The sequence below is a fragment of the Haemaphysalis longicornis genome, unplaced genomic scaffold, assembly GCF_048455015.1.
Source record: "Haemaphysalis longicornis isolate Haplotype H1 unplaced genomic scaffold, Haemaphysalis longicornis Haplotype H1 scaffold_9, whole genome shotgun sequence".
NCBI lineage: Eukaryota > Metazoa > Arthropoda > Arachnida > Ixodida > Ixodidae > Haemaphysalis > Haemaphysalis longicornis.
In genome coordinates, this window is record NW_027526460.1 from 45,483,421 (window position 1) to 45,510,277 (window position 26,857).

The following is a 26,857-nucleotide window of genomic DNA, read 5'->3' on the forward strand; positions in this document are numbered from 1 at the left end:
CGTCGCTCCCCATGCACCCCCTGTTCCGATGCCCCTGTTCTTGGCAGCAGTCGTCGTGGTGCTCGTGGAGGCGACGGCCACAATAGTGGTGCGGCGGTCATGTTGCGCGCGATGTATATCGGGCGCGTGGGCCTCTGCCATGTCCTCTTTGTAGCGTTCGCATACGGGCCAGGTCTTCCGCCCTTGTTGTGAGTTTGGTGCACGTGCCTCGGCATAGAGGCGATGCAAAGTTGTGGGCATTTAGAATTGTGTATCGGGTGGGGCTTGTCTTGGACTATTGTCCCAGAAGACCGAGTATGTATCGTCCTGTTGCCTTGAGTTGATGGCGACGAACTCGTGTCGTCCGTTGTGTTTCAAGGAACTTCACAATGGCGTTGTAAGTGCCCAGGTAGGCAGGTGAAGGGTAACTTTATGGTTTTCGTAATGTACGTAATCTACGTACATAAGGCGCAGGCGTGGCGGCTAAGCAGTAGGATTTGTACGAGTTTGCCAAAAGTCACAAAACGTGTAAGCCACCAACACGCAAAAACGTACACAACGTAGAAAAAAAAAAGGCCGCAGATCTGCTCTTTTCGTTGCAAATGTCGACGGAAGACGATAGTCGACTGGCGCCCCTGGCAACTAAATGTTTCCCTTCTCTTTCCCGCTCGCCTCTCATGCTGTTCCTCTTCCGTCTCGCTCCTCCCAAGATAACACGGAAGGGGTTTGCATAAATAAATTTAAATTTACCGCGTTCCACTGCTCTAAAGTCTGGTGCATAGAGGTTGGAAACTCTATGGTCTGGTGCTCCGATTCCAGAGCTGCCGCACGGCTCTCAGAGACGCGCGTGAATGAATTCGGCACCCTACTACAACGTTTATACAACTACTGTAGTTGCCCTACTGAGCGCTCCAAGCGGAACCCTATCGACGCCAGGAGGTAGCTCGGGCAACAGCAGACAATGGTTTTCTAGTTGATATAGTATTTTATTTGCTATCGCAAAACCAAGCATCCGTGAATTGTTTAATAAAGGAACACTGCAAATATCACTTATGTATTGATTTTCTGCCTTATTTGCGTAATGTTTTGTTCTTGTTCAACAGTGTTGACAAGTATAAACATTAACACCGGACTTGACGTTTAGATTTTGCAGTTAATATACAAGACTACTGCGCAGTTTCTGTTTCACTTTGGCCGGGTGGCAGAATCGAGTCACAGGCAGACAGGCGGACATACAGACAGACCAAAATTACTGCGTTAAGCCCAAGAAAGACTATCTTATCGGCATGCCCGTCGGAGCCCGCTTTGTGCCAGTACGTGTAATGTTCACAGAGGAGTACGGAACAAGTTCAAAAAAATTCACGAAAGAGTCTAGGCAACTTTAACTGCTTAGTTTCAGCAATTACCGTAAAGTCTATTTATCGCGGCTTTCATTCCATGAGAGTGACAATTGCGAGCTCCAGATTGCGAACCCGATCGCAAACACTTTGTTGCTGCGTGGGATTTTACTTTAGACAGGCTAATAGCAAATAATGGCAAATAAACAGGTCAATAACAAACAACTACAGTGACAGTGCAAGGCAATGTTTATTTCGTTTGTGGAAAAACAATCACCGTGTGGCCCCAGAATTCCACTCCGCTTGGAAACGAAATCGAAACTGAAACTTGTGTTCAGAACGCAACGCCTTTGTTTTGGGCTTTCCGCTTATCGCACTTTCATACAAGCACAAATGTTTTTAAAATAGATAAATACATTATATAACGCAGTTTTTTTTATTTATTACAATGGCTTTGTTTTATTTAATAAATACATCATAATTTGTAAACATGATGGCGGAAATCCACTAGCAACCATGACAGGTAATTATCATCTTTGTGCTTTCTTTGTGTTGCACGGCCGTTGCACGGGTTCAAAACCATTTTCCCTGGCCACTCCACGAGCCCGCCTCCTTCCACGAACCCTCCCGCATAGCCTCGGGCCTTCGAACGCTTCAGATTCGGCCAGTGTGCTGAGAGCGAGCAGCAGCGATCGAACGCGATTGTCCACGTCGCCTTAGCCGACCGCTTCGAAGAGCGCAACGCGGAATTCCGTCAACGAGGTAGGCTTGACAGAGCGGGCGCAGAGATGGTCAACCCTAAGGTCTTCTTCGACATCGACGCTGGCGGCCAGAAGCTGGGCCGCATCGTGATGGAATTGCGCGCCGACGTGGTGCCGAGGACAGCAGAGAACTTTCGGGCACTGTGCACGGGGGAGAAGGGCTTCGGCTACAAGGGATCCACCTTCCACCGAGTGATCCCGAACTTCATGTGCCAGGGCGGCGACTTTACCAACCACAACGGCACCGGCGGCAAGTCCATCTATGGGGGCAAGTTTGAGGACGAAAACTTCCAGCTGAAGCACACTGGCCCCGGCATGCTGTCCATGGCGAACGCGGGGCCCAACACCAACGGGTCGCAGTTCTTCCTCACCACGGCCAAGACGAGCTGGCTCGACGGCAAGCACGTGGTCTTCGGCAGCGTCGTCGAGGGCATGGACGTCGTCAAGAAGGTCGACTCCTACGGCTCACAGTCCGGCAAGACCTCCAAGAAGATCACCATCTGCGACTGCGGCCAGCTGTGAAGATGCTCGAGAACTCAGAGCGCCGCTAGCCACTCTGGTGTTTTTTTTTTTTTTTGTTCGTTCGTTCCCCGTTTGGCTGTACTGTGGTGTAGACTTATTTGTTCCTTGCCCCTTTTCTTTCTGTTGGCGGCTTCTCACGGTTTTGAGTGTTACATCTCTTCAGTTAGCATATCGAGTTATTTTTTTATTTTTCATTTCCTTTATTTTACTGCGCTGTAAAGGTCAGTGTTTTTCCTGTTTTGCTTTGCTGTTGTGCTACGTTTTGTTTTTGCATTTCCTGTCTGTTTCACTTTGCAGTTAAAGTTGCATTCACTTTCGTTTTTTTTTTCATTTCCAGTTTCATTTCTGTTTTCCTCACTGCCCTTTTGATTGTTTTTTCAAGGTTTCCTGTGAAGGTTTCCTGTGGCGATACATTTTTGTCGACCCTTTCTGTGTTCGTTTATTTGCGTTTCTTATGTTTTGTCTTAAAGTTCGGCGTACACAGACCAAATAAACACCAGAGTTTAAAATTATCCTTGCCTCTTCTATTTGAAATCCATAAAAACAGGCTTTTCGTCTTGCAACAGACCTCCGCTGCAGTCAGTACTTTGTAACTGCTTGAGATATTAGTATCAAGGTGCATCTTGATCCTAGACGTGTTGGAACCCCTTCATTACCATGGCAATTGACATTTTATATTCTCTTAGTTGTCAATTGGCCTACAGCCTTAAGTCTTTTTCCTTCATTATCAATCTAGCATGCTCTGGCAACAGAGCTGATTAGCCTTAAAAAGAACTCAACTTAAGCTGTGGCCTACATCTAGAAGTGACTAAGGGCCTACCACAACAAGAAAAGTGAGTATTTGTTCATTCGGTGCCTACTGAGGCTCAGTTGATGTGCACCTTTTATGTGTGGGTTCATATCTCTGTCCTTGAATATGCGTGTCATTTGAAAGTGAATACTACACTGTTTTTCAAGCCTAGCACTGCATAACATACCCTGAGTATCACATAACTGCACTGGAGTATTGGAAAATGCTATAAAGACCAAACAAGATGTGCATTGGCCGAATGGTTTTCATCATTTAGATTATTGATGCAAAATTTTTTTTGTTTCCGCCAAAACTGCCTCTCCATTTACTGCAGGGCTCAGGATGATCAGGCGATTTCAGTCCAGAGATTTGAAGTAGGCAGTTGCTTAGAACTTTTTGCTTTAGAATAACTTCAGTGATTGAAAGGATGGATCCTCAACCAATTCCCAACACCCACGTGTTCCGGCCTTGGATGTTAGAGCTAGAGGCGAAAAAGGTACGTAAGCAGGCGGCAACATCTTTTACAGACAGCCATATCTGTGAATGTTGCATTGGCCCTTCCGAATAGCTGATTCATGAGAAACATCAGCAGCTTCAGCTACAACTAGGGCATGAATGCAGCACAAAAGGCCCCTTCATTGGCAATCTAATATCCAGCTTTCAATTTTAAGTTAACTTTTGTATGAAATGAAACAAAGAGTTAATGCGGCACAACAATAGTAGATGCTGAAGTGCGACCTAGGCCCAACTCGGACGTTTATGCCCACGAGCTCGTACTAGCTGGACCTGCGCTCGGCCTGTTGCCTTACGCTACACCTTGAATAAACCCCCACGATCAACTACCGTCGTGACTGCTATTCCCCTTTGCAGAAAATATAAAACATTTAGCTCGCATTTCATAAATGTGGCAGTTTCATCTGGAGTGTGGAGTTTATCAGTTTATGCGTTCCCATTCATTTTGCAGGTTGAATGTCTGAGGGGATTGAAGAGATGCTGCTGAGGAAGCCAGGAGGCATAGTTGCGGCCCTGAGGAACTATGGAGACCATGGACCTACCCAGCCTTGTCTCGTAGCACTTGTGCGTGTGGGACGAGTTCATGGTAACTTTTGTTATTCTATTTGTTAATAACTTTTAGAATAACTTTTGTTATTCTATATACGACCTCGTGCTTAGCAGCGCAACGCCTCAGCCACTACTGAGCCTTGGTGGCTCAGTAGTGGCTGGGGCGTTGTGCTGCTAAGCACGAGGTCGTGGGTTCGATTCCCGGCCGCGGCAGCCGCTTTTCTGATGGAGGCGAATAGCAAAAACACCCATGTGCTTGAGATTTCGGCGCACCAGGTGGTCAACATTAATCCGGAGCCCTCCACTACGGCACGCCTCATCGCCTGCGTTGCGTCGGCTCGTTAAACCCTACAATCAATCAATATTTTATATACCTTCTGTGCTACCCTCAGTTATAATTGCAAAAGAGGTAAAAGAATGGCAGGGCAGAAAATTATTCCTGAACAAAAAGAAAAAAAAATTGGAGTGCTCCGGTTGGTATCAAACTGCTTTGCACGTTAGCAATATCCTGATGAACGTTTCTTTTTTACCCTTTCAAGCTTGCTGGATCGGTATTTTAACTGTTGTCCGATGATTTTCAGCGTCATCTGTGTATATGACTGCTGAGCTAGCGGCTGGGCTCACTCTTGAAGGCTTCCTGACTCTGTGTACTTTACATGCCTGACAGTCTTGTACAAACCAACTGCAATAGTGTGTTGGCCGGATCAACAATTTCTACCCTTGGCGAACATTTGGAAAAAATGTTGGTCACGATTGGGCTGGTATTTGTTAGATCGGCTGCCCTTTCCGCTGCACGTGTATGATCAGTGGCTGCTTGCGGGCCATGCATTGAGGGCAATTTGTGGTTGCTCTTTTTGCCAGCTGGAAAGCGGTATGTTTGTGTGTCAGAGTTTTCATGACGCATGGACGTGAAACTTATGTATGCGAGGGTCACTGCATTGCCTTGTGGTCATTGAACTCTGAGGTTTGAAGCGGTTCACTGAAGTAGGGGTGCAGATAGAGTCATGATGCAAAAGTGCCATGACTCAATCTGACCGTTTGGCTGTGATGTGGGTGGCACACAGCTTCCTAAAACTCTGTGCCGAAACACCGGCGACAGTGCAACTCAGTGGGTCAGCTCGTGAGATCGTTGAGGCAACAGTGAACACTGACTCTGTGGGAGGGTCAGCTGAGCTCATTTCTAATGCCGTACACTTGACAGAGGCTCGAAGTGTTGAAGATAAGGGTGGCATGCACATTTAAGTGATCGTGAAGCTTTGTTACTTTTTTTTTCATGTTTGCCTCTGCTTTCAAGAAGCCTGTGTTTTGTTGAGTGAGAACATGCCAAAAGATCTGTGGCCAGCTGGAGGCAATACAGGCGACATGTTGTCCATGTGAGCCCGTGCAGGAAAGTGGCACTCCATCTGTAATAGGTGCAAAGATCTCCCTTAAAGGGACAGACAACCGATTTTTGTCGAGTGTACATTCTCTATCCCAAATGAAAGGGCATTACTTAAAGCTCCTTCATGAGAAATGGTTTTGCTGAGAACGCCCTAGAACTTTTTAAATTGAAATTTTTAGATCTGCGAGCTGTATGTGTCCTCCCAAAAATAATGCTCATACAGTAGCGCGGCAACATACTTTTGTCTGCTGGCGAAATGAAAAGTTGTATTTAAAAACTTGTCCCCAGCTAAAAAATGTGTGAATCGCAGGCTTTCTTATTCCTTTGTGTGTCATTTTTTAATTAACTAGTCTCTTTTGCACGAAGGTACCATCTGTTGGGATGGACTACAGGTAAAATCTGGTTTTACTTTGTGGAGGTCGGAAGTTCGATTCTCTCCGGCGCTTCCTTTTTTTTTTTTTTTTAAGCTGCCATTTGCGTATTTCGAAACTGAAATCGAATGTTTTAGCAGAACAAATGCCCCTGACTTAAGCAGAATCGTCAAAGCTCCTTCACTGGGTCTGTTTACTAAACGCCGACATTGATTCTGGGCATGGAGGCTCAGTTAGCAACACTGCGAGCATCCCAGTGGCGGCGGGCGGCATGTCTTAAAAATTTTCAAAATAATGTTTAAAAATACATATACAATTTAAACTTGTACGAATACTTCTGTTAAAAGATTTTAAATAAGTGAATAAACGTTTCAGCAGTTACAGTGGCTGCTAGGTTTGCATGTCACATGACCGGGACACATATTGTAGTGTCAAGTTTCGACACTACGAACCGCCACCCTTCCGATTTCAGAAAGTTTGCTGCCAAATTAAAATTGTTTCTGCCAATTTGTTTATAAATTGCTTGTGGTTACCGGGCTATATGAAACGCTGGCTTTCATATGAGCTAGAGAACATATACGTGACAAAAATCGGTTATCTGTCCCTTTAAACTCTAGGTCTCCTTTAAACTCAAAACTGAGATAACTAAGTAAAAATCTTCCTTTTGTAGGTGATATCTTCCTAGAAGTTTCAACTGTAACAGTTCACTATAACATATTTTAAATCAGTTTTAGTTTTTGCACGCACGAGAAAGCTCAAAACGGGTACCCTTTCAGCGTCAGCATGACCTGTTGAGTGCCTTGCGGTGCACCTCTCCCCAAACTGCTGACGTCGGGGCTCCCGTCAAGGTGCTGGCTGCTGTTGGTGCGTTCTGCTCCGCCTTGTGTACCATGTAACAGTTTCAGGACTGATGTTATGCTGCCGAGGGCGTGAGACCACGGCCGGTCTGGACGCACTTGCTCGCTCTTGTGCATGATTCCAGAGTGGCCATGGTGCAATGAGAATAGGGCCGTCAACAGCGCTGTCCTGTCATGGCAACTGCCTCAGTGTTCGTTTCATCGAAACTGAAAGTGCAGAGAATAAACTAGGCTGTAAATAATTATTTACACTGCATTCGGCCATCTAACGTGTCATTCTACCATCACTGGGCTGGTAGGCACCTGTAGTGGTGAAAAAAACGTAACATGATAATTTCGTGTCAGTACCCCTGTAAGGGCTCGTGGCAGAGGGCGACACAGGGGAGTAATGGACACAATGTGCCACATGCAGTAATGAGTACATGCCTGTCCTTCCCTGCAAGGTTATTGTTCTAGGTGCCTTCTGAAATGTGTGGCTTACCTGGGGAGAGCGCACTCATTTCTGGAACAATTGCTTTCTTTTTCTTTTACCAGTCGTTGATGTTCAGGCCAGCTTGGTAATTTCCAGAATAGAAAGATTTTGGGTGAACAAAAGACGCATGAACTTCTGGTTGGTTGCATTACTTTTCAAGTTGACCCAAAGTGGCAAAAATGTGAGTAGGTGATTCCAAGCCCCCTCTCCCGTTTAGTGAAACGTTCAAGGGCTTTACCTCAGCGAGCAATGGAAGCATTTAAGACAATAATTAAAGGGTAAGCGTCAGTGTTGGGGTTCCATAGGTTGGCTCTTTTGTACCTAGTATTACAAGTCAGTTTTAATCATGTGTCTTGATTGCAGTTTCATCCTTCAAATATCAAAGATGACTGAAGCCCGTAAAATTATTGATTCACAGATTTGGTCTGTCGTTTGTGCCAGCGTAACAGTATTGTGCATGGCTCTATTTTCGCCCCTTGGCTAAGGGCCCAGGTGGTAAAATTGTTTTGTCTACCCCAAATGAAATAGAGTTTCATCCTCTTATTCGTCTAGTGTGAAGAACAAGTTCCGAATTCTACCAGCACACATGGCAGTTTGTCATCATCATTTGCTCAAGCTGGGGCCAAGCCATCAACCAACCATTCATCATCCTCAGCTTGTCTACGTCCTAAGGAGATCAGATAGTGTGTGGACCGCATCTTGGAGGAATCCCAACTTTAAGGTATGCTCACAGCTGCCCCTTCGCTACATTCCGGTGTAGTGTGACAATTGCGTCGCACAATTTTCCAATTCTGAATCACAAAAATTCTGGAAACGATGATAACTTTTGAGCATATCACGGAAATAATATTTTTGGGTGATAGTGAGAAGCAGTGTTTACTTTCTGGGCAGAAATATCTAAGCTCCTTAAAATTTCGCTGCCTAATCCGGTTTCCTCTTGCACATCAGTAAGACCCTTGTTCTGCCTCTGTTGAGTTAAAGCTCGCCCAAAATGAGTGGTGCGACCAGCGCGTTGAATCATGTAGCACAGTTGGTTTTGCTTCTTGCTCTTTCGGCGTCCCAGAACCTGCGGAGGGGGCACACAGGAGTACTTTAGTTCGCAAATTGTGCCACTCCTATAACAGGTACTGCAGAGATACCTTGTTCTTGAGAGATATTCAGGCAGGGGTGCAACAACTGTGCCATTTGCGCCATTTTGATACAATTTTATATTTTTGAGCCAAGCTGCGCCAAAAAGCATGAAGTTCGTTTAAATTCACATTGCGCCAAAATGCCCGACTAGATGCGAAATTTCTCAGTTTCGCTACGAAGGATAAAGAACGCCTTGGCAACCTGAGGTTTGTATGTCATCCAATCCAATCCAGTTGTGCAGACAGCCATAAACAGTCCATACCCTATGCCAGTTATGCCTCTTCTAGTCCACTGTACCTATGCCGAAACTAAACTCGCTCTAAAGCGTGGGGTGACTAGTTTTGGCACAGGTACCCCTGTACTTAAGAGTACGAGAAAAGGACTGAGGCATGATAGCGGGCATTAATGAGCGCATCAATGCGTCTTATCGCCGACAACCCAGTTTCGATAAGCATCCTCAGCTATCAGTTCGGAAGAGCGTGTCATAGCGCTCTTGGTGCTGCTGTAAACGTACTGCGTGCGGATAATCGGAGACAACCGAAACGTGGAGGTCGCTGCTGCCTCTTTGTGCATGACTGTCAAGCAGACCGCGGAGACATGGGGTGTGTGTCGCTTGCAGTAACGAAAGCAGCTCGCTGTATCCGTGCACGCGGTCATGTCCCAGGGGGGCTGAGTAATTCTCCCATGGCAAATGCACTGGTACAGCACACACGGCAAACGCCCTTGCGGTGACAGTGTGAGCTTTGTAGGCGACACGCTGCACGAAACTAGCACGCAATTTGGAAGCTCTTCAATAGCTTTGCGAACTCAAAAATGTTCAAGGGAAAGCATTGATGTCATACTAATGTCATCTGCACTAGTCATGTATCTGCTGATAGCTTCTGGTGGTATTGAAAAACAGTTTTTCCTTATCTATATCTAGTGTAGCCAGATGCTGCTCAGGCGGAAGAGCTTCTTGTTATGCAATTAGGTTAGGGCTGGTCATTTAAAAGGGACTACTTTAGAGTACGACTAAAAGTATCATTGGCAGCTTTTATAGCATTCTCTTTTGTTTTGTTTTCTTTACTGATATTGATAAACCTGATATGCAGATTTTGTAGGCTTTCTGCAGAATTTGTTACCTAATCACAATTGCAGGACCTTGCCAACTGAAGCTAAAGCATGTATGAACTGACTTTGTTTGCACATCATTTGTATTAAATTACTCCAAGTTTGGGATATGGTGCTCCAAAGTTAAGGTATATTTTTGTCATAACCTGCTCCAAAATTAGATTTTACTGCTCCAAAACCACGATTTTATTACTCCAAATATCTAATTTTGGCTGTTGCCCCCCTGTCAGTGTGTATTTGCTGAGGTCTACATTTCCCTTAGTTTGTAAGCTGCATCACTTTCCTTTAAGGGAGTACTAGCACTAAAGTTTCACCGCACGAAGATTATACCATTCCACACTTGCATGAAGAAATTAGCTGAGAATTGTGCATTTGATTAATAAAATGGGATCAATCATTACTAGCAGTTATCGCCAGACCATCTTTGTTATTGGTTATTTTATTTCCTTTATTGTACCACATTGCACAGACACTATGATAATGGCTGTAAATAGTCTGAATGACCAATCACCCCCTGAAATGCGACAGAGTTTGCCATGCCGGTTTCAAACTCAACACCCGAAACTAGTGTGCAAGATGGCTCTTGAGATGGCCAAGATGTTCTGTGAACCTGCTCACTTTGGCACTTGTATGGCGTGAAAACAATTTCTCATGGCAGCGACTATTTATGAAGCTGAACCCGTTTAATTATTTTAATAAAATCAGTTCATGCTATATTTCAATTAAAAACCTACAAATATTCTGTTTTTGTTTTTGGGATGAGTGACCTCAATTGCTACTTGAAGCCTACGTGCATTTAGTTGGTTCATATTTAGTGCAACCTTTTGTTTTGTGTTTATGTTTGTGTTGTTTTAAGTTTATGGTATGTTGTGTGTGCAAGGATTAAATGGCAACCGCACATTGTTTATGGGAGTTCCAGCATGTGCAAACATTGTTTGTCATACTTTGCATGCCCCGCCTTTATGTTCTCAGTTCGACAAATTCTTTATTAATTCATAGATGAAAATTTGTATGAATCAAGATCCCAAAAAGGAAATGTGGACTTGATAGCAGTATTCTTTGAAAGAATGAAACATGTCTCACAACTGCCCAATTTTCTAGTTCCAGTTCGTCGCTGCCTATGATATCTGCAGCTATCAACGGGAACACCAAAACCATGCTACTAGTGAGACATTTCTTCTTCTGTGAGACGATTTTGTTATCATTGCGGTGTTGGCAGAGGCGAACAAACTCTTGCAGTCACTGGTAGTGCAAGAGTGTTTGTGAAGGCCTGATCCTGATCCCTGGATGGGTATGTGACCGTTGTATACCCGGTGTCATCCAGTTGTCCAGCTTCGCTCACTTGCTTGGGCCATGTTCCAAAGGCTTACCGCCTCTTCTTCTGGCCACCACCAGCCGGACACACGCCACACACACGCACACACTGCTGGATCCCTTGTGGCTGGAGCTGCAGCTGGTCGCCTGGCTTGTGTTAGGTGGCTGCTGCATGCTGTGGGCTAACGTACGGGATAGCAGAGGACCCCGGCTAGCTTCGCTAGAGAAAGTGCTACGCACCGTACGCTAGCCCCTGCGGAATCCGAAGACTCGCACATGGGCTCGGGTACTCATATGCGGTAGACAGGTTCCGGCAATCCAAAGTGAGGCTTTATTGCCTGGCAGATACAGGGCATATACCAGACAACACAACTATCGCTTGCGGGGAGATAGTGGCGCCATTCGCTCACTCAAGCCGCGAGACTCAGACCTCGATATCCGTCATTATGGCCGCGGGAGCAGGGGAGGCATCCCTTGCGACCGATCAGGGCAGAATCTCTCAGCAGAGTCCCGTGGAGCCAACTGGGGTCGCCGTCGTGGAGCATTCGTAGTAGGCACAACTGAGCCAACCGATTCCGACAAAATCACCCAGTCGACTTCCGGTGAAAGGCTCGTTCGTCCCGCAGGTCGGCTCGGGGGGAGAGGAGTCTCCCCCTGGTCGAGGAGAGGGTGGCGTGAAGGAAGGTGAGGTCCTCCTTCCCCCGCGCCTTCGCGCATATGTTCACGGCGCGCCGGTTTGGCGCATCGCATGGGGTCACGAAGAGGCCACGACTCACGTGACGCGATGGCTGCCCAAAATGGCAGCTCCCAGGTGGCAAAAACATGTGCACGCGAGGCTTAGGGAAACAAGGGTCCCCACAATGCTTGGTGTCGACTGGTTGGCTGGCTTCGTCCGCTTGTCTGTGCTAAATTCTATGCAACTGGAGGCTCTTCTGGCACTGGAAAAAAAAAGGGGAAAAAAAAAACACTGTGAGCACATACGGCAAACATTTCTGAAAGAGACCCTTGATAGTGGAATTCTCCTTTGTGAAGTCCTGGATCCACTGGACGACGTGGCTGGTGGATTCCTGGCTTGCATTAGGTGGCCACTGCATGCCTGGCATTGTCCAGCTTCGCCCACTTGCTTGGGCCATGTTTCATGGAAACGCTGGCTCTTCTGGGCATCACACACTACACACACTGCAACAGACACTGCAACACTGCAACACCCACCACGACGCACTCGCACACTGGGTCTCTTGTTTGCTGTAGCAGCAGCTGGTCCAATGGAGCAACCTGAAAGACGAGAAAAGTAGCATTTTATGAGTCCACTAAGCAAACAGTGCACCACTGAAACCCTTTGAAGTGCCGTTCCCCTCCACGAAGTCCTGGATCCACCGGGGAGAAGTGGCTGGTTGATGTCTGTGGTGGTATTGGTGGCTAGACCTCGGGATTCGCTTCGCAGCAGTGAGACAGGCGCTTGAGACGGTCGTAAAAGATGGGGACGAACTTTTATCTGAACGAGACGAGTTGACGATAAGAATGTACAGTTACAAACAGAATGGTATAATAGCCTCTATCCTGAGGGAACAAAGTTTGGAAAAATCAGAAAAACTAACAAGTCCAAGTTCAGTTCAAAAATAAACTGGTAATTAAAAACGTCTCATATGCTCTGGCGCACTTGATGCGAAGCCAATCGAATGTCCTCAACGCGGCATCTGTTAGTAGCTCGGCACGGTATGACCACGCTGCCCAGTCGAAGCCGCGATTTAATGAGCGGCTGTTGAGCAGCAGCTGGATGTTGCTGGCGCTGTAACCTGGCTGGGTCTCTGGGCGTCCTCAACAACAGCCTTGGCAGACCATGGCTACCGCATCTTGTGGGCAGCCCTAAGAAGCCTTGCTCCTCTGATTCCACTCCTGTTTCCTCCCCAGCCACGATCTCCTCTTCCTCTTCTTTCCCGGTCACGTCTATGCCTGGGGCTATTTTGCCGGTTTCCTTCTGGCGGCATCTTGGTGGCACATATATATCTACAGAGGGTAATTGTCCCCGTTCTGCGATCTTATCTTCTCCAGAAACTTTCTTGTCTTCGACGGCTTCTGAGGCACACACCACCCCTGTTCTCTACCTTATCACAATGTCCTTGTAGGTGGTGATCCTGGCATTGTCCAGCTGTCCGTCTGCCCCCACTGCTTGCGCCACACACATCACACACTGCACACACGAGTGTGCACCAGTGGCGTCCCCACGAGTCCCAACACACCCACAAGGCGCACTGTGGCCTTAGTCCCCACACACCCACGAGGTGCGCACACACACACACACACTGTGTCGCTTGTTGGCTGCAGCGGCAGCTGGTCACCCAGCCTGTGTTGGGTGGCCACTGCACAGCTGGTGTCCTCTCGTTTATGGCCTTCGCCCGCTCGTCTGGGCTGGCGCGACCTGAAAGACAACAAGAAAAGAAGCACTCCATGAGTGCACAAAGCAAACAGTGCGCCACTGAGACCCTCGGAAGTGCCATTCTCCTCTGCGAAGTCCTGACTCCAAAGAAGTGGCTGGTTGATATCCTCGTGGAGGGTGTGCCTGGCGATGTCCAGTTAACCAGCTTTTCCCTCTTGCTTGGGCCATGTATTCTATGTATATGCTGGCTTTTCTGATCGACACACTGGCCACTACACGCGACGGTGCATCACTCATGCCCTCACAAGACACAGCGCACCCACCCCAACGCACTTGCACACTGCGTCGCTTGTTGGCTAAAGCAGCAACTGGTCACTTGGCTTGTGTTTGGTGGCCATTGCATGGATACGGTGGCTTTGCTGGCACAGCAACCTAAAAAACAAAAAAAAAGCACGTCAGGAGTATGCGAAGCAAACGTTCCACCACTGAGAACATAGGCATGGCTTTAGATCTAAAAAATGCCTTCGGTAATGTTTTCCATGAGGTCATCATGCAAGGATCGGAGAAATTGAAATGTGGCAAAAAGACATACAGCTACGTGAAAAAAAATTTGCTGTGAGCTGGTGATGGCAATTGTCACTGTCACTGGCCAGTCCACCTGAGTATGTGTTAGGCCCATGTTCAGCTGTTAGGTGGCGTTAATGTTGACACCAATGATGCGCCGAGCAACATCAAACTTTTTGTCAGTCAAGCCTCACACATCAAGTCAAGTCAAGCCTCGTTGGTGGCCGATGAGGACGTCATGCAGGCGGATACCTGCACAAGCAGCCACGTGACGCATCAGGGCCAGTGGGGATGTTAGCCCAATGTGTACGCACATTCGCAATGACAATTGTGGGTGGTTATGTTGACGTGGGCCAGGGGGATTTTTCGGTACCATCATAATCACGTTGATGCTGAGCTTTTGTGGAGTGGACCATATAATGCTATTGCCTTAGCGAACACTTCAGACTAGCAGAGGTGGTAGAACTATACGTTATTGGCAAAGCTATTTTCCACGTCAGGCAGTGGGACTGCCCCTCGATATCTGTACCGACAGGAGTGGATGTGAAGTTTCAGCCTCCATATTTACATTGTGCTCAGTGGCGAACCTATTCAGATCAATACGTTTAGTAAATCCGTGGCCATTGCAAAATGCAAGGGCTCATCCGCCTAGGAGCACAGTTCTTTGGAGGACACAGTGAAACCACTACTCAAGCAATGGAGACAACTTCAGCAGTAAAGAGTATTGTCTCCTACACTCACCACAAGCTTCCTGCAGTGGAGGCAGTCCAAGAATTGTGTAAAGTTAGTGGGCACAGAACGTTGACATTTATTATTGAGGATGCCCCAGTCACACCCGTTCTTCTAGAGACAGCATGTGAACGCTGAACTTGGCAAAGCGTATACGCGTGATTGAAATGTCAAAAGCTGACAGCAGCATCTTTTAAATGGTAGGCTGCATCAAAGACTATATTTATGGCATTCACAGAGGACGATGCAGCACAGAAGCTTAAATAAAAGCCAACAAAATCGGTTCCAGAACAGGAGGAACTTGGCACCGTGGCAAAATGTAAAATAGCAAAGAAAGTCATGAAACCAATGCTGTTCTGCAGTCAAATAGTAGTTGTAGCTCGTGGCAAAATGTAAAATAGCAAAGAAAGTCATGAAACCAATGCTGTTCTGCAGTCAAATAGTAGTTGTAGCTAAGCAGAATGGAGAACTCAGAATCTGCCTAGGGCCAGTTGAACAGAACAACATGCTGCTGAAAAGACACTATTCTTTCAAAGCTCCTGAATGATCACCCGTATCCAAAGATAATCACACCGCTGGACCTCAAAAAATAGTTTTTAAAACTGAAAGCCCCAAAAACGAAGAAAAGTGTTTGTTTGACCAACTTACAGTGAAGCTCTCTGGTCACATGCTCCCTCAAGGTTGACTGAGAATTGACGACGAAAAGGTGATTGCCATCAAAAGGACTTGTGAGCCCTAGGACAAAGTGGAACACCGAGATTGCTGGAAATGCTGCACTGCCTGCAAAAATTTGTTTCGAGCCTGGTAGAACAAACCGCAACGCTATGAAAATTTGCCAAGCAAGTCTGCTAGCTATTAACTGAGGAACAGAGTTCTGCTATTCAAGAGATCCAAGATGCTCTACAAAAACACTGGTTTATTACAATGCGACTGGAGTCGTGACAGTCTCATTGACAGATGCTTGACAGCGCTAAGTGTGGTGCTCCTACAAAATGCGAAACAAGTGGCGCACGCCTTAGTAGTACTAACTGCTGCGCAACAAAACTATCCGCTTATATAGAAAGAGGCATTAGCCATCAGGTGTTCCTGAAATAAGTGCCAACATGGAAGAGCTCTGATAGAAAAAAATGGTCCACAAGCCTCTAGAAACAATCAGCCAAAACTTCCCATAAAAAGCTTCACCAAGCCTGCAGAGGTAGCCGCTTGACATGCAGCGCTACACACCAAGGGTCGTCTACAAAAAAAAAAAAAGGCAAGGAGCTAATTGTAGCAGACCTCTTGAGCTGAGACTGCAAGCCCAAAGAAACAGCTGGGTTGGCAACAAAAGGCATAAAAGTGTTGGCCATCATTCCTATCGCTTCAAAATCCGTGGGGGTGTTGGAAGAGACGTGCTACAAGATATGCGGCTTCAAGGAGTCATCAAAGGAATACTCAAGGGCTGGCTAGAAAAAAACATGCTACCTGTTGGATGTGGTGAAGCTGTCTTGGCCATTTCGAAACAAAGTTGCCGTTTATGAAGACACCTTTTCAAGAGCAACTGCAAAGTCGTTTTTAAAACATGGACGAAACAACTGCTCCAGATGATACACGACAAGGGACACCTTGGAATTGGAAGTTGCATCAAGAGAGCCGAAGGAAGAGCCAGAAACATCACAGCAGATCAGGGAATGCATTGAGCATTGTGCAATATGCCAAGCAAGCCAGAAGAAGCCACTTAAAGAAACCAGTGCTACAAAAAGAAGTAACAAGTCTTTCATCAGAAGTAGTTGCAGTGGATCTCTTTGACCATTTGGGAAGGACCAGTCTCATCACAGTGGACAGCTACTTGGGCTACATTGACTTTCAAATGCTAACAAATAGAACATCAGCAGATGTTACCAAAAATAACTAAGTGCTGGTTCACAACACATGGTGTACCTAGGCTGCTCTAGTTTGACAACGTTCCTTGCTTTTCAGAGAAAGAATTCAAAGAGTTCGAAAAATAATGGGGATCTGAGCATCAACCATAAAGTACTAGGCACCCACAATCAAACGGACTAGCCTAAAGAGCGGTGCAAGTGGCCAAGAACATCGTAAAGAACTGTGAGAAAGATGGAACAGACATAAGTGAGACATTGCTGAACATACACAATGTGGCTGGAAATGGAGAGCTTGGGTCACCAACGCAAAAGCTTTTTAGTTGTCAAACCAAACACTATACCAATCAGCACGGAGCTCCTGAAACCTGATATCATTAACATGTAAAAGAAAAGCTCAAAGCACTGTGTCAGGAAACTTTTATGCAGGACCTGTTTGGGAAGTCAAGGAAGAATCCAAAGTCAGGGGATTCATCGGTCCCTCAAAATGAATCCCGGAAACAATCGATGGATGTACACCTCACTCAAGGTCTTTTATTGTAGAGTCAAGAGGCAATCTCGAAAGAAACAAGTCTTTCTTCCAACCTACTAAAGCAGATTTGGAAGACGCCACACTGCACTACCCACTGCACTACCCACTGCACTACCCACATTCACAAAGTTTATTTGGCAACAATTAGTCACTGTGCACTAAAAAATGCATCACTTTTTTTTTTTTTTGAGTCCTTGCAACTGCATCTTTAGGATAGTTTTTTCATGACACTTGTGGTACCGGGGTTCTTGCGCCCGGCCGCGGTTCCCAAGAAAGGACACTGAGCCCCCTCGATCACACCTTTACTTGGAGTCCCGCTACGCCAAGGTACACCGCTCAGCCGATCCGGCTGCACACACGTCGCCCAGCCGAGTCCGCCATGTCCTATCGTCGCTCCTCTCGCGCCACCTCCTCATCCTCAGCCGGCACATGTCCATCCCGTGGGATTGTCCCCCGCCACTATTGCCAGATTACCACACTCTCCCCCCCTCCGAAGAAAAGGCCGACGCTGGCTGCCCTCGGCTGCAGTCGTCGGCACTCTCGAGGGACTCCCACGGCTCAGCCCGGATGGCAGTAGACCGGTGCCACAGGTGGCCTCCTAAGACCCGGGGGTCCTTGCAGAAGGTCCAAACGTGGCAAGGTCCTGTCCGCGGGCCTTGCTCCGCGGGGGTGGTGCCCGGCGCAGTCGTCAGCAGCTGTCCGCCTCGAGCTCCTGCTTCATCTTGGCGAACTCCTCCTTGGTCATGGAGCCCTCGCCCTCGCCGAGCTTCTGGAGCTTCTCCCGCGAGGCGTCGAAGTCTGGCCGCGGAGGGGCCGGGGGAATAATCATCCCGGCGTAGTCCTCGCTCTCCTCCAGGGCGTCATGGAGCCAGGTGAACTCCTCGTGCTGCCGAAGCACAGAGAACTCCGGCTTCTGGAAGTCCGACAGCGTCGTCTTGGTGTGGACAGTGAACTTGACCTTGTCCCTCTCGCTGAGGGCATCCGAGATGTCCACCACCAGAGGCTGGTCCGCCAGGTCGATTGTGTCTGACCGCATCTTCAGCGAGCTGTCGGTCACATTTGCCGCGGAACACCAAAACGAGGAAGAAGACCACAATGCCCTTCCCAGGAACCACGGCCGGCCCCACGTTCAGGGCGCCAAATGTGGTACCGGGGTTCTTGCGCCCGGCCGCGGTTCCCAAGAAAGGACACTGAGCCCCCTCGATCACACCTTTACTTGGAGTCCCGCTACGCCAAGGTACACCACTCAGCCGATCCGGCTGCACACACGTCGCCCAGCCGAGTCCGCCATGTCCTATCGTCGCTCCTCTCGCGCCACCTCCTCATCCTCAGCCGGCACATGTCCATCCCGTGGGATTGTCCCCCGCCACTATTGCCGGATTACCACACACTTAAGCTTTGGACTACGTTTCAGATCCTCATACCTTCTGAAAAAAATCTCTGAGATACTGCACAGCTGACTGTGATACTTGAAGTATGGTATGTTCTACGGTAGCAATCTCTTCAGATTCATCTTCCGGCTCATCCTCCACATCCACCTCTTCATCGCAGATGCTTCCTTTGGTGCCCAAATCGCGGAGTTTTGAAGGCATCCCCTAGCTTCTTCTTGTTGTGCGGGATCCTCGTTAAGCTGCTTTTCGGGACACCGTGCTTCGTCCCAAGCGCCGTCTTCGTGTAAGAGCCGCTTTCAAAGTCAAGAATGATGTCCATCTTCTTTCCTTCTGCGCCGCCTTCTGCGCCGCCATTGCAACAACAGAGGCTAGAGGCCTCAACTTCGCGAGTGCTGATGAGCCACTGAATTTAGAAAACAGCAACTTGGTAATGGAGCACAAATAGCACCACGATGGCACGAACCAGGCGGCAGGAGCTAAGCCCTGTAACCTCGACGACTTGATTTGAGACTGAACGACGAGAACAAGAACTGCGATGTTGCATTCGTTGCGCTAACACGGTTGACTACTAACGAGACGAGTTTTGGTTTTACGAGGTCAAGAAGGCTAAAAAAGTGAAACAGCCGGAACCAAAAGAAGCTGATGCTCATGGCAATGGGTCTGACGAGAAGTTCTATTTTTTGTTCCATTTACACGGAGACGCCGAAATTTTAGTTTTGATTACCGAAAGTTTTTTACGTTATCTGAATACAGAACCAACCAACTTACAGGCTACTGTTACGTTTAAGCGATTTCCGTTTATTGAGATTCTGCTGTACAAAGTGTTCGTCGCCGCAAGAGCGAATGAAGCGTCGATTCAGCGGGACTGCCTGTGTGAGCACACGCCGCACGGCAGCCACCGCATTGTGGATTTCCATGCACGCGAAAAAAAATGCGCTGCCAACAATGGGTGAGATTATCAATCGCCCGCCCACAACTTCCGCTTTCCGCCACTACGGCAAAAAAATGGTGCTAGTGTTACAAGGCAAACTCTAGGTTCAGGGCCCTTTAGGCGCATGGTGGTTTTATACCAGGCTTCTAACCAGCATGGAGGTTTATTGAGCAAAACGAGTCATGTGCGTGATAAATACACGCAAACGCACCCAGAGTAGTCAAATCGATTTTGTAGAATTCAAATTTGGCGCCCTTGGAAGACCGCCTCATAGTCTCTACAATGGCAGAAAGAGGGCGCCAGGATTCCGCTAGAAGTAGGAGTTCCTGTATAAACATCCCCCTCGCGAGGGGCACGATCAAATGCAGAGCATTTCCGGGGGCGCACGACGTTAAGTAGTTTGCGTTACGTTAATGTTGTTGCACTTGTGGCAACTGCTGACGAGAGAGCGCTCGTCAGGAGTAATTTGAATGAGTCATAAATATAAGGCGCGTTAGTAGCGTCACATTCTGTGTCGGCTTTGTGGCGCAGTGGTTAGAGCACCATGTACATTGCGTTCCGCCCGTAGGGTCGAGGGATCGAAACCTGGCGCCGGATAGTATTTTCTTTTTTATATAGTAGGGACAACGGCGGTGCGGACTACGGACGTCAACGCAGGTGACATCGTGAGTTACTGAAATGCTCTGCATTTAAAATACAGTAACACTATGTTTGTTCAGACCTGAAGGGATATTTCTGTGCATTTCCCATAGCCATATCTTCCCAATATTCAGATATGTGTTAGAGCAAAACTGCACTCAAGAGGAGGATGAGGAGAAGGGGAAAATTATTTAGCAGTAAAATCGAGCTGGTTAGTGGGCAGGATGCTCAGTCAAGGACAAGGGAGCAAGAGTAATTTTCTCCAATTCATCGAACGTAGTCCCGAGTGGGCCAAGATTTGTCCTTTACGCCTGAAGGGGTTGGAAAATAATAAACGTCATCATCATAATCATGATGAGGTTTAAAAGAGCCATGAAGACAAAACACAAGTTGGTGTTATTCGAAAGATTTCGTGTTTTATAGTGCCCCCAGCGCTTGTCCGAATGCAAACGAGAAATTAATTTAAGTTAAAATTTTGATTGTCCCGCCAAATTGTGCGTTTCGTGTTCTGCAATGACATCACAGGGCTGTGTTTACCATTAGTGAACCTAGATGGCGCCCCCACACCGCGGCAAGCCATTTTCTGCCTTTGGTTTGTTTGTGAACGTTGTTGTACCTGGCTTGTTTTGTTCGTGGAGACAATCGTTTCGTGAAGCATAGTGCTCGCTCGACAAATACGGTAACGTAAGACATCGGCGCTTGCGTCAATCGGCCAGTGTCATCTGAAACAACCCGAAAGCCCTGCAGTCCTGTGCAGCTAAACCCAAGCATAGTGCGTGCAGTACCAACAGCAGTATGCATCGGTACTTCTATGTTTACGTGTGCTCTCGTAACTTCCACTGTTCGTCCCACCATTCTTAGGGTTTTCAAAAGAATATGCCCTAAATTTAAGCGCAAATAGCTCGTTCGGCAACTTATAAGCTCTGCCTAATTTGCGTTTGCTTTTGCCGGCCTCCGCCAATCGTAGAGCTGGCTAGTATGACATCATAGGTTGTGTTTCGGGAAATGAGCGAGTGAGTCGCATGGCCATTCCCTTTTTTTTTCCTAATTATGTAGCTTATTTGGGCGAAGTTTACACTAAAAATGGTGTCAGTATGATTCTAACGAGGCAATCTTTTGAATGAACAAAACTTGTGTTTTGTTCATTCAACCACATTACTTTTAATTTGCGCTATCTCTGGTCCTCCTCGCAATTCATGAATTGCACCGTATGCAGTACTGTGAGGGCTGGGCGTGGAGGCTGGGGCATTCAGGTGGCATGGCGAGGCGAATGGGAGTTATTTAAAGGAAAGCATTTATTTGAACATTATACAACACGATTGACCACACCGGAAACAGGCACAGATGAAGCATAAACAAGCAAGCGTGTCCCAGACCTCGCATGGGCCTGGGGCTGCGTGGCGTAATGGCACTGAAGGTGACGCTAGCGATCACCCAATGACTACAGCACATGAGGCTGGCTGCTCGCACCCCGCCCCACTTTGGTTGACCACGTCTCGCGGACAGTAATATCTGCACATTGTCCACAACAGGCACAACACTCATACACGCGGGGGAAACACTGCCGCACGCTTCACTCGTGCACCAAGTCATTTAGGTGGCTAGACAGCCAATAAACGCATTGTACCGTTTAAGCTGTGGCTGCACTGACTGCAGAGGTGAGTCTACACTGTCCTGCTTCCTTGCACTGGCAGTTTCATGCACACTGAAGCGTGGTAAGGGCCTTAGCCTTAGCTTCGAGGTTCGTGAAAGGCGTGCCAGTTGTCCTTGGACAGGAGGTTGCCGACACCCTCTAAAATGAAGCTGCATGTGGCACACAGTATGCCACAATTGCTACGCAGGAAGTCCTTGCTCGTTTTGTAGCCAAATGCTGAATGGTCGATGCTGCTGCCAAACTTTCGGGCATGGGCGTTGTCCAGCTGAAGTACATCGATGCCACTCACGAAGTGGTCAGCCAGGTGCGGAACAAGTTGTCCTTGGTCTCTTATGGTACCACAGATGGCTCGAGTTGGGCGTTGGCTGCTGCACAGGTCGCGGCTGGTTGGCGCTGTTGACGGGCTTGGAACCTGTAGGTGGCTGGCTCACGAGCGTTTTTCACTTTTTCTGTCCATGGACAAAGTTTTCAGCATGCTGGGCTTGCCGTTGGCTGGGCTGAAAGTAGTTGGCAGGTGGTTCACCGACAGTATGAACTCTTTCTGGCTGTTGAAGGAATTCTGTATGTGCTTGACTTCCTTTGTGAGAACTGGCCTGACAGAACTTGGTTTCGCCACCCACCCGCGTCAAGCGTACAGCATCCGGGAGGCTCAGAAGGAAGCGGAGGGGGCCACAGAAGCCGTACTGTTTGAATGGAAGCTCCTGGCCTTTACTCTTTTTGAATTCGCACAGAAGCTGTAGAGTTAGCGGTTGCTTGGCTGCGATGAGCAAGGCACGGATGATGGCTTTGATTGTAGCTCATTACATTCCCCTTTGAGAGCCATGGTTCACTAGGGCCCCTGAGTTTTCAGGAACTGCTTTCCTTCTGCATCGTACCGGTATGAGCTCCGACTGTAGGGCAACGCGCTAGCAGGTAAACATGGAGCTTCATATCAGTGATATGGTCAAGATCATCGCTGTGGCAAGCAAAAACAGCTCTGTGTTCGGCCAATGTACCTTTTATAGTGTACCTTTTGTACCTTTTAAACTACAAAATTCTTATGCGCCCTATACAATCCAAAACCGTCCATGCTCTTACACTGTAAAGACTAAACCGGCAGTCTGTATTCGGCTGAACAGTGGCAGTGCATGAGTGCGCTAAAAAGTTTGTCATTTTTAATGTTTGAAACCAAACTGGTAGAACCTTATTATGATTCCTTCCTCAGATCTTACGACAGAATTCCAAATGTGGCAAGATTTTGCTCGACTTGCACAGGACATGCCTAACCGCAAGAGCATGGTCAGACACCGCCATCTTTGTGTTATTATTTTATCTTTCTAAATTTAATGTTTGATATGGCATTGAATAATGAACTTAGCAGTGGCTTGCTATGCCTTATCCAGGAGTGGTTCTTACACTTAAAGGGATGGCCGCCCCAGAAAAGTTACTGTACAGTACGAGCCTTCAGGTAGGCTATAGGGCATTTATGCACGAAGCATTGAACACTTGACAGAGAATAATGCAACTATTTCAGAACACCAAGAGGAAGCTCAGTACAGCAGACTCGACATTTGGGCTGTACTGAAATGTCGACCAGCTTCTCATGTTCGCTCAGAGCTCTGATAGAAGCTACGAGATGGGCTGCGTTAGAGACTCAAAACAGAAACGGAAATCACAACTGGCATGGCTTGACAAATACTGATGGCTGAATTATTCCGCTTTGCGTGAGGGGTAATCCTGCCATGTTCATGTAATTTTCGCCATTAACCGCGCTGTTCTTGTGCTTATATCTGTGTGTTTAGGGTTGGTATTTGCTGAAATTATTGCTAGCGATATAGCGCTTCTTGTATGCATGATTCATAGCCTGTCGTTTTTTTTAACAAAGCACCTGCGCTACACATATATTTGTAGGGCAGGTCTTATCTTAAAAAGAAAATGAGAGGCTAAAGTAACGTAAATTATGTTATAACGTAAGTGCATAAATTCGATGCAGACTGCACAGAATGAGCTCCATTGGCCTTACACTGGAAGCTGCTGTACGGGCGTAGAATGCTTATATGCCAAAAATTTTCTTTTGCATTTGGGACAAGAACAACTAAATGAAAAAATCTCATTCTTGCTGCAGAACTGTGACCTTCCCAAGAGAAAATAGTTGGTACCACTGTTTTATGGTCAAATTCCCAGCTGGAACTAGCTGGTACCGGTTGGGACCAGCAAGGACCAGCTGGGCCCAAATGGGAATTTAACCATACACCACCTGGGACCAGTTACATTTTCTCTTGGGTTACCTTCAGAGTCGAGGTATGGCGATGGTCCCGGGGATGTGGGCTGGTCACAATCGGGTACACCGTGGTTCATCTGAAGTCGCTCTATATATACATGTCGCAGGGCCGCCTGGAGGGCTTGGAGCTGGGCGTACCTGCTGCCTGTTTCGGGCAAAGGTTCTGTGCCTGGGGAGCCCCGTGTGCGGACGTGTCGGATCGCGAGCACTGCAGGCTTTTCACTGCTCGGCCCAGAAGGTAGTGCTGGTAGCCCGTACATGCCTGGTAATGGAGAAGGCTCATTGGTGTGAGTACCCCCTGCCCTTGCCAGCAGCTGGTTCACTCCCTGTGAGATGCACGCGATGTGGACCAGATGGGCTGGTTCATAGCCATTTGCGGCACTGTTGCGACAATGGCAAAGCTTACGTAAAACACCTTTCTGTGGTTATCATGCACACACAGGCTCTCCATCGTGGGCGTCAGACTTGGACTGCGATATGCGAAGGCCCTGCACGCGAGGCCGGGCACTTGGTCGCCGCATCAACAGCCTCCTGGGATGCTGCAGAGGTGCCTGCCAGCTGGCCCCTTCTCTGCGTTCTCGACGTTGTCCAGGAGGCGCATAGGTACGATGCTCCTTTCATGCGCTCCAGTTCCTACGTAGTGAGGCTCACCAACCTCGTATTCGGAAAGCCAACTTACCGAATGACATAAGAAATTCTTTCGTAAGGGCCGTAAAAGGTAGCATGAGAGAAAGCCAGCGTGCATTTCAAAAGTCATCCATATGAGAATTCAGTGGCCTTGTCGAGTGGAGCAGTGAGGTTCAGTTAATGCAGGAGGAACGAACCTGAGGGGGTTGTGGATAGACAAGCAAGTTGGCTAAGGCGGTGGTCTTCGAGGGGCTGGGGGGATCGTGTTAACGGTGCCAGTTGAGAGTAAGTGTATTGTAGAGGGGTTGGCTGGAAGGCGAAGTGTTGCTCTGTATACCCTGCGCTGTAAAGCTTGATTGATTGTATCACTTAACACGCCGACGCAATGCCGGCGACGAGGCGTGTTTTTTAGGTGCAGAGCACCTTAGGACCTCACAATGTCCGTCCGCGTCCGTGCGCATAACATTAAAAATCGCAAAAAATCACACAGGCACCGGCAGGATTCGAGCCCGTGTTTGGTAGACCAGACAGAGGTAGTGTCAGTCGTCTTACCCATTGGGCTACGACCGTGAGTTAGTTACCGAGAGCCAAACGGCTTACTCTCTCGCCTGTAAGGGTGCGGAGTACCTTAGGACCTCCCAATGTCCGTCTGCGTCAATCCGTACGCACACCACCATTAAGCGAAAATCTGTGCGGAAACTATCTAAAAGGGTACAAGAGCACTCCAAAATACTCAAAAACAGGCACTAACATAATCTAGCAACGAGATTGGATTGGATTGGATTGGAAAACATTTATTGAGCATAAAAGTGGGTGGCTTTCTCAGTCCAGATAGCCGCGAGCTAGCGCAGCTGCTTGGGCGCGAGTGATGAGGCGTTCTTGGTCCTCGCACCGTGAGCTGGCCAGCTCGCGCTCCCACTGCTCAGGGGATGGGAGGGGGTTTGGCACGTAGGGGCATTCCCACACCACGTGGTAGGCAGTGTTTCGGACGGAGCAAGAAGGGCAGTTGTAGGGGTAAGTGGGGGGAGAGATGTAGTGGAGTATCGTGGTGTTGTAGAATGTGTTGGTCTGCAAAATGCGAGCCGCCTGTGTGCTGAGGGATGGGTGAGGAGGAGGGTATTGAAGCTGCAGTTGGCGATAATGATACAAGATTTCAGTGTATCGGGGAGAGACCGGGGGATAGATGGAGGGTTCCGAAAGGTCCTCTTCCGTCGACGAAAACGCCCGGAATGTAAGAGCGCGGGCAGCGGCGTGTGCCGCCTCGTTTCTCTCGAGGGAAGAATGGCCTGGTGTCCATACGAGAAAACGCGCAAAAGCACCGGTGTAGTCAGGTTGTGATCGAGTTGTAATACACAGTGACTGCATCGAACTACGCTAAATGGCGCTACGCGGAAACACGAGATGGCGCCGCGGTGCACCGCGTATGCATGTAAGCGGGCTATGAAAATCCTATACCCTCTTCCCGCCATGGACGGAAACGAACGTAAGACACGTCACGCTGCTGCTAACGTCTACGAAGACAACGAGCTTCCCCGAATACGAAACCGCGGCAAGCGGAGGCAAAGTGACTAAAATCGAATGACGGTCGGGGCGCAAATCGGATTTTACTCGGGGTGCAACTTGGATGTCACGGCCCCCGTACTCCGCACCCTCGCCATTATCCACAGAGTTGAGATGCTGCCATTTTTTTTTAACGTGCGCCTAACGTGCGCCGAAATCTCGTACACACGGGTGTTTTTGCTTTTCGCCTCCATCAGAAAAGCGGCCGCCGCGGCCGGAAATCGAAGCCGCGACCTCGTAGAAGCATGACTGAAAGTCTATAAAACGAATTTCATGTAATCTGTGGTGCCTAAGGATGCTTATCGGCCTGCTCCCTTCCCTACTATGGAGCTGTAATAAACGGGGTCGCCAGCCCGCAGCTGCTTCCGTTCCTGACTGCTGCATATGTGTAACTTTGGCTTTTTCTTCTTCTTTGTTTTTCAGATGTTGCATTCACTTAGCTTCAGCGCGCTGGCCTTGTTCGACAAGTCAGGACGCCTCTTGGAAGTTCCAAACCCGAAGCGCGTCCAAGCCTGCCCGTGTTCTGTACAAGCTTGCAATCCTTCACGCCGCCAAAACATGACGTCGTAGCATCTCTCCATGTCGCTCATACTCCTTGCTTCAATTGCGAAAATAAAAGAGTTTTCTAAATATTTGCTGCCTCTATCAAG

General features: G+C 48.0%; 1 protein-coding gene and 1 pseudogene across 9 annotated transcripts; both read left to right on the forward strand.

The window, feature by feature from the left end:
- The first annotated feature begins 1,749 nt into the window (after positions 1-1,749).
- On the forward strand, positions 1,750-26,831 carry LOC144152852 (uncharacterized). 8 transcript variants are annotated; one of them, XR_013319240.1, is made up of 9 exons: positions 1,809-1,839; positions 3,724-3,885; positions 4,354-4,488; positions 6,980-7,067; positions 7,595-7,713; positions 8,085-8,253; positions 24,128-24,307; positions 24,463-24,623; positions 26,631-26,831. XR_013319240.1 is itself a non-coding variant. In XM_077684347.1 (8 exons), exons 5-8 carry the CDS (start codon positions 10,894-10,896, stop codon positions 26,645-26,647), a joined length of 354 nt encoding a protein of 117 aa, XP_077540473.1. In that variant the 5' UTR covers positions 1,809-1,839; positions 3,724-3,885; positions 4,354-4,488; positions 8,085-8,253; positions 10,875-10,893; the 3' UTR covers positions 26,648-26,831. The 8 variants fall into 8 exon arrangements, 4 of the variants coding, with proteins under 4 accessions (XP_077540473.1, XP_077540475.1, XP_077540472.1 ...); XR_013319239.1 differs by lacking the exon at positions 7,595-7,713; XM_077684347.1 differs by lacking the exons at positions 6,980-7,067; positions 7,595-7,713 and adding an exon at positions 10,875-10,938 and having other exon boundaries at positions 24,128-24,258.
- On the forward strand, positions 1,835-3,111 carry LOC144152851 (peptidyl-prolyl cis-trans isomerase pseudogene; annotated as a pseudogene). Its single transcript, XR_013319237.1, has one exon. The product of XR_013319237.1 is annotated as a peptidyl-prolyl cis-trans isomerase pseudogene (transcript).
- Positions 26,832-26,857: the final 26 nt, after the last annotated feature.

Excerpts from the sequence above, each read along its gene's own strand:
- LOC144152852 (XM_077684346.1), top strand. The coding sequence starts at position 8,119 with ATGGCAGTTTGTCATCATCATTTGCTCAAGCTGGGGCCAAGCCATCAA. Across the intron at positions 8,254-24,127 it reads GGAGGAATCCCAACTTTAAG|GGCCGCCTGGAGGGCTTGGA; the intron begins GTATGCTCACAG and ends TACATGTCGCAG. Across the intron at positions 24,259-24,462 it reads TTCACTGCTCGGCCCAGAAG|GCTCTCCATCGTGGGCGTCA; the intron begins GTAGTGCTGGTA and ends ATGCACACACAG.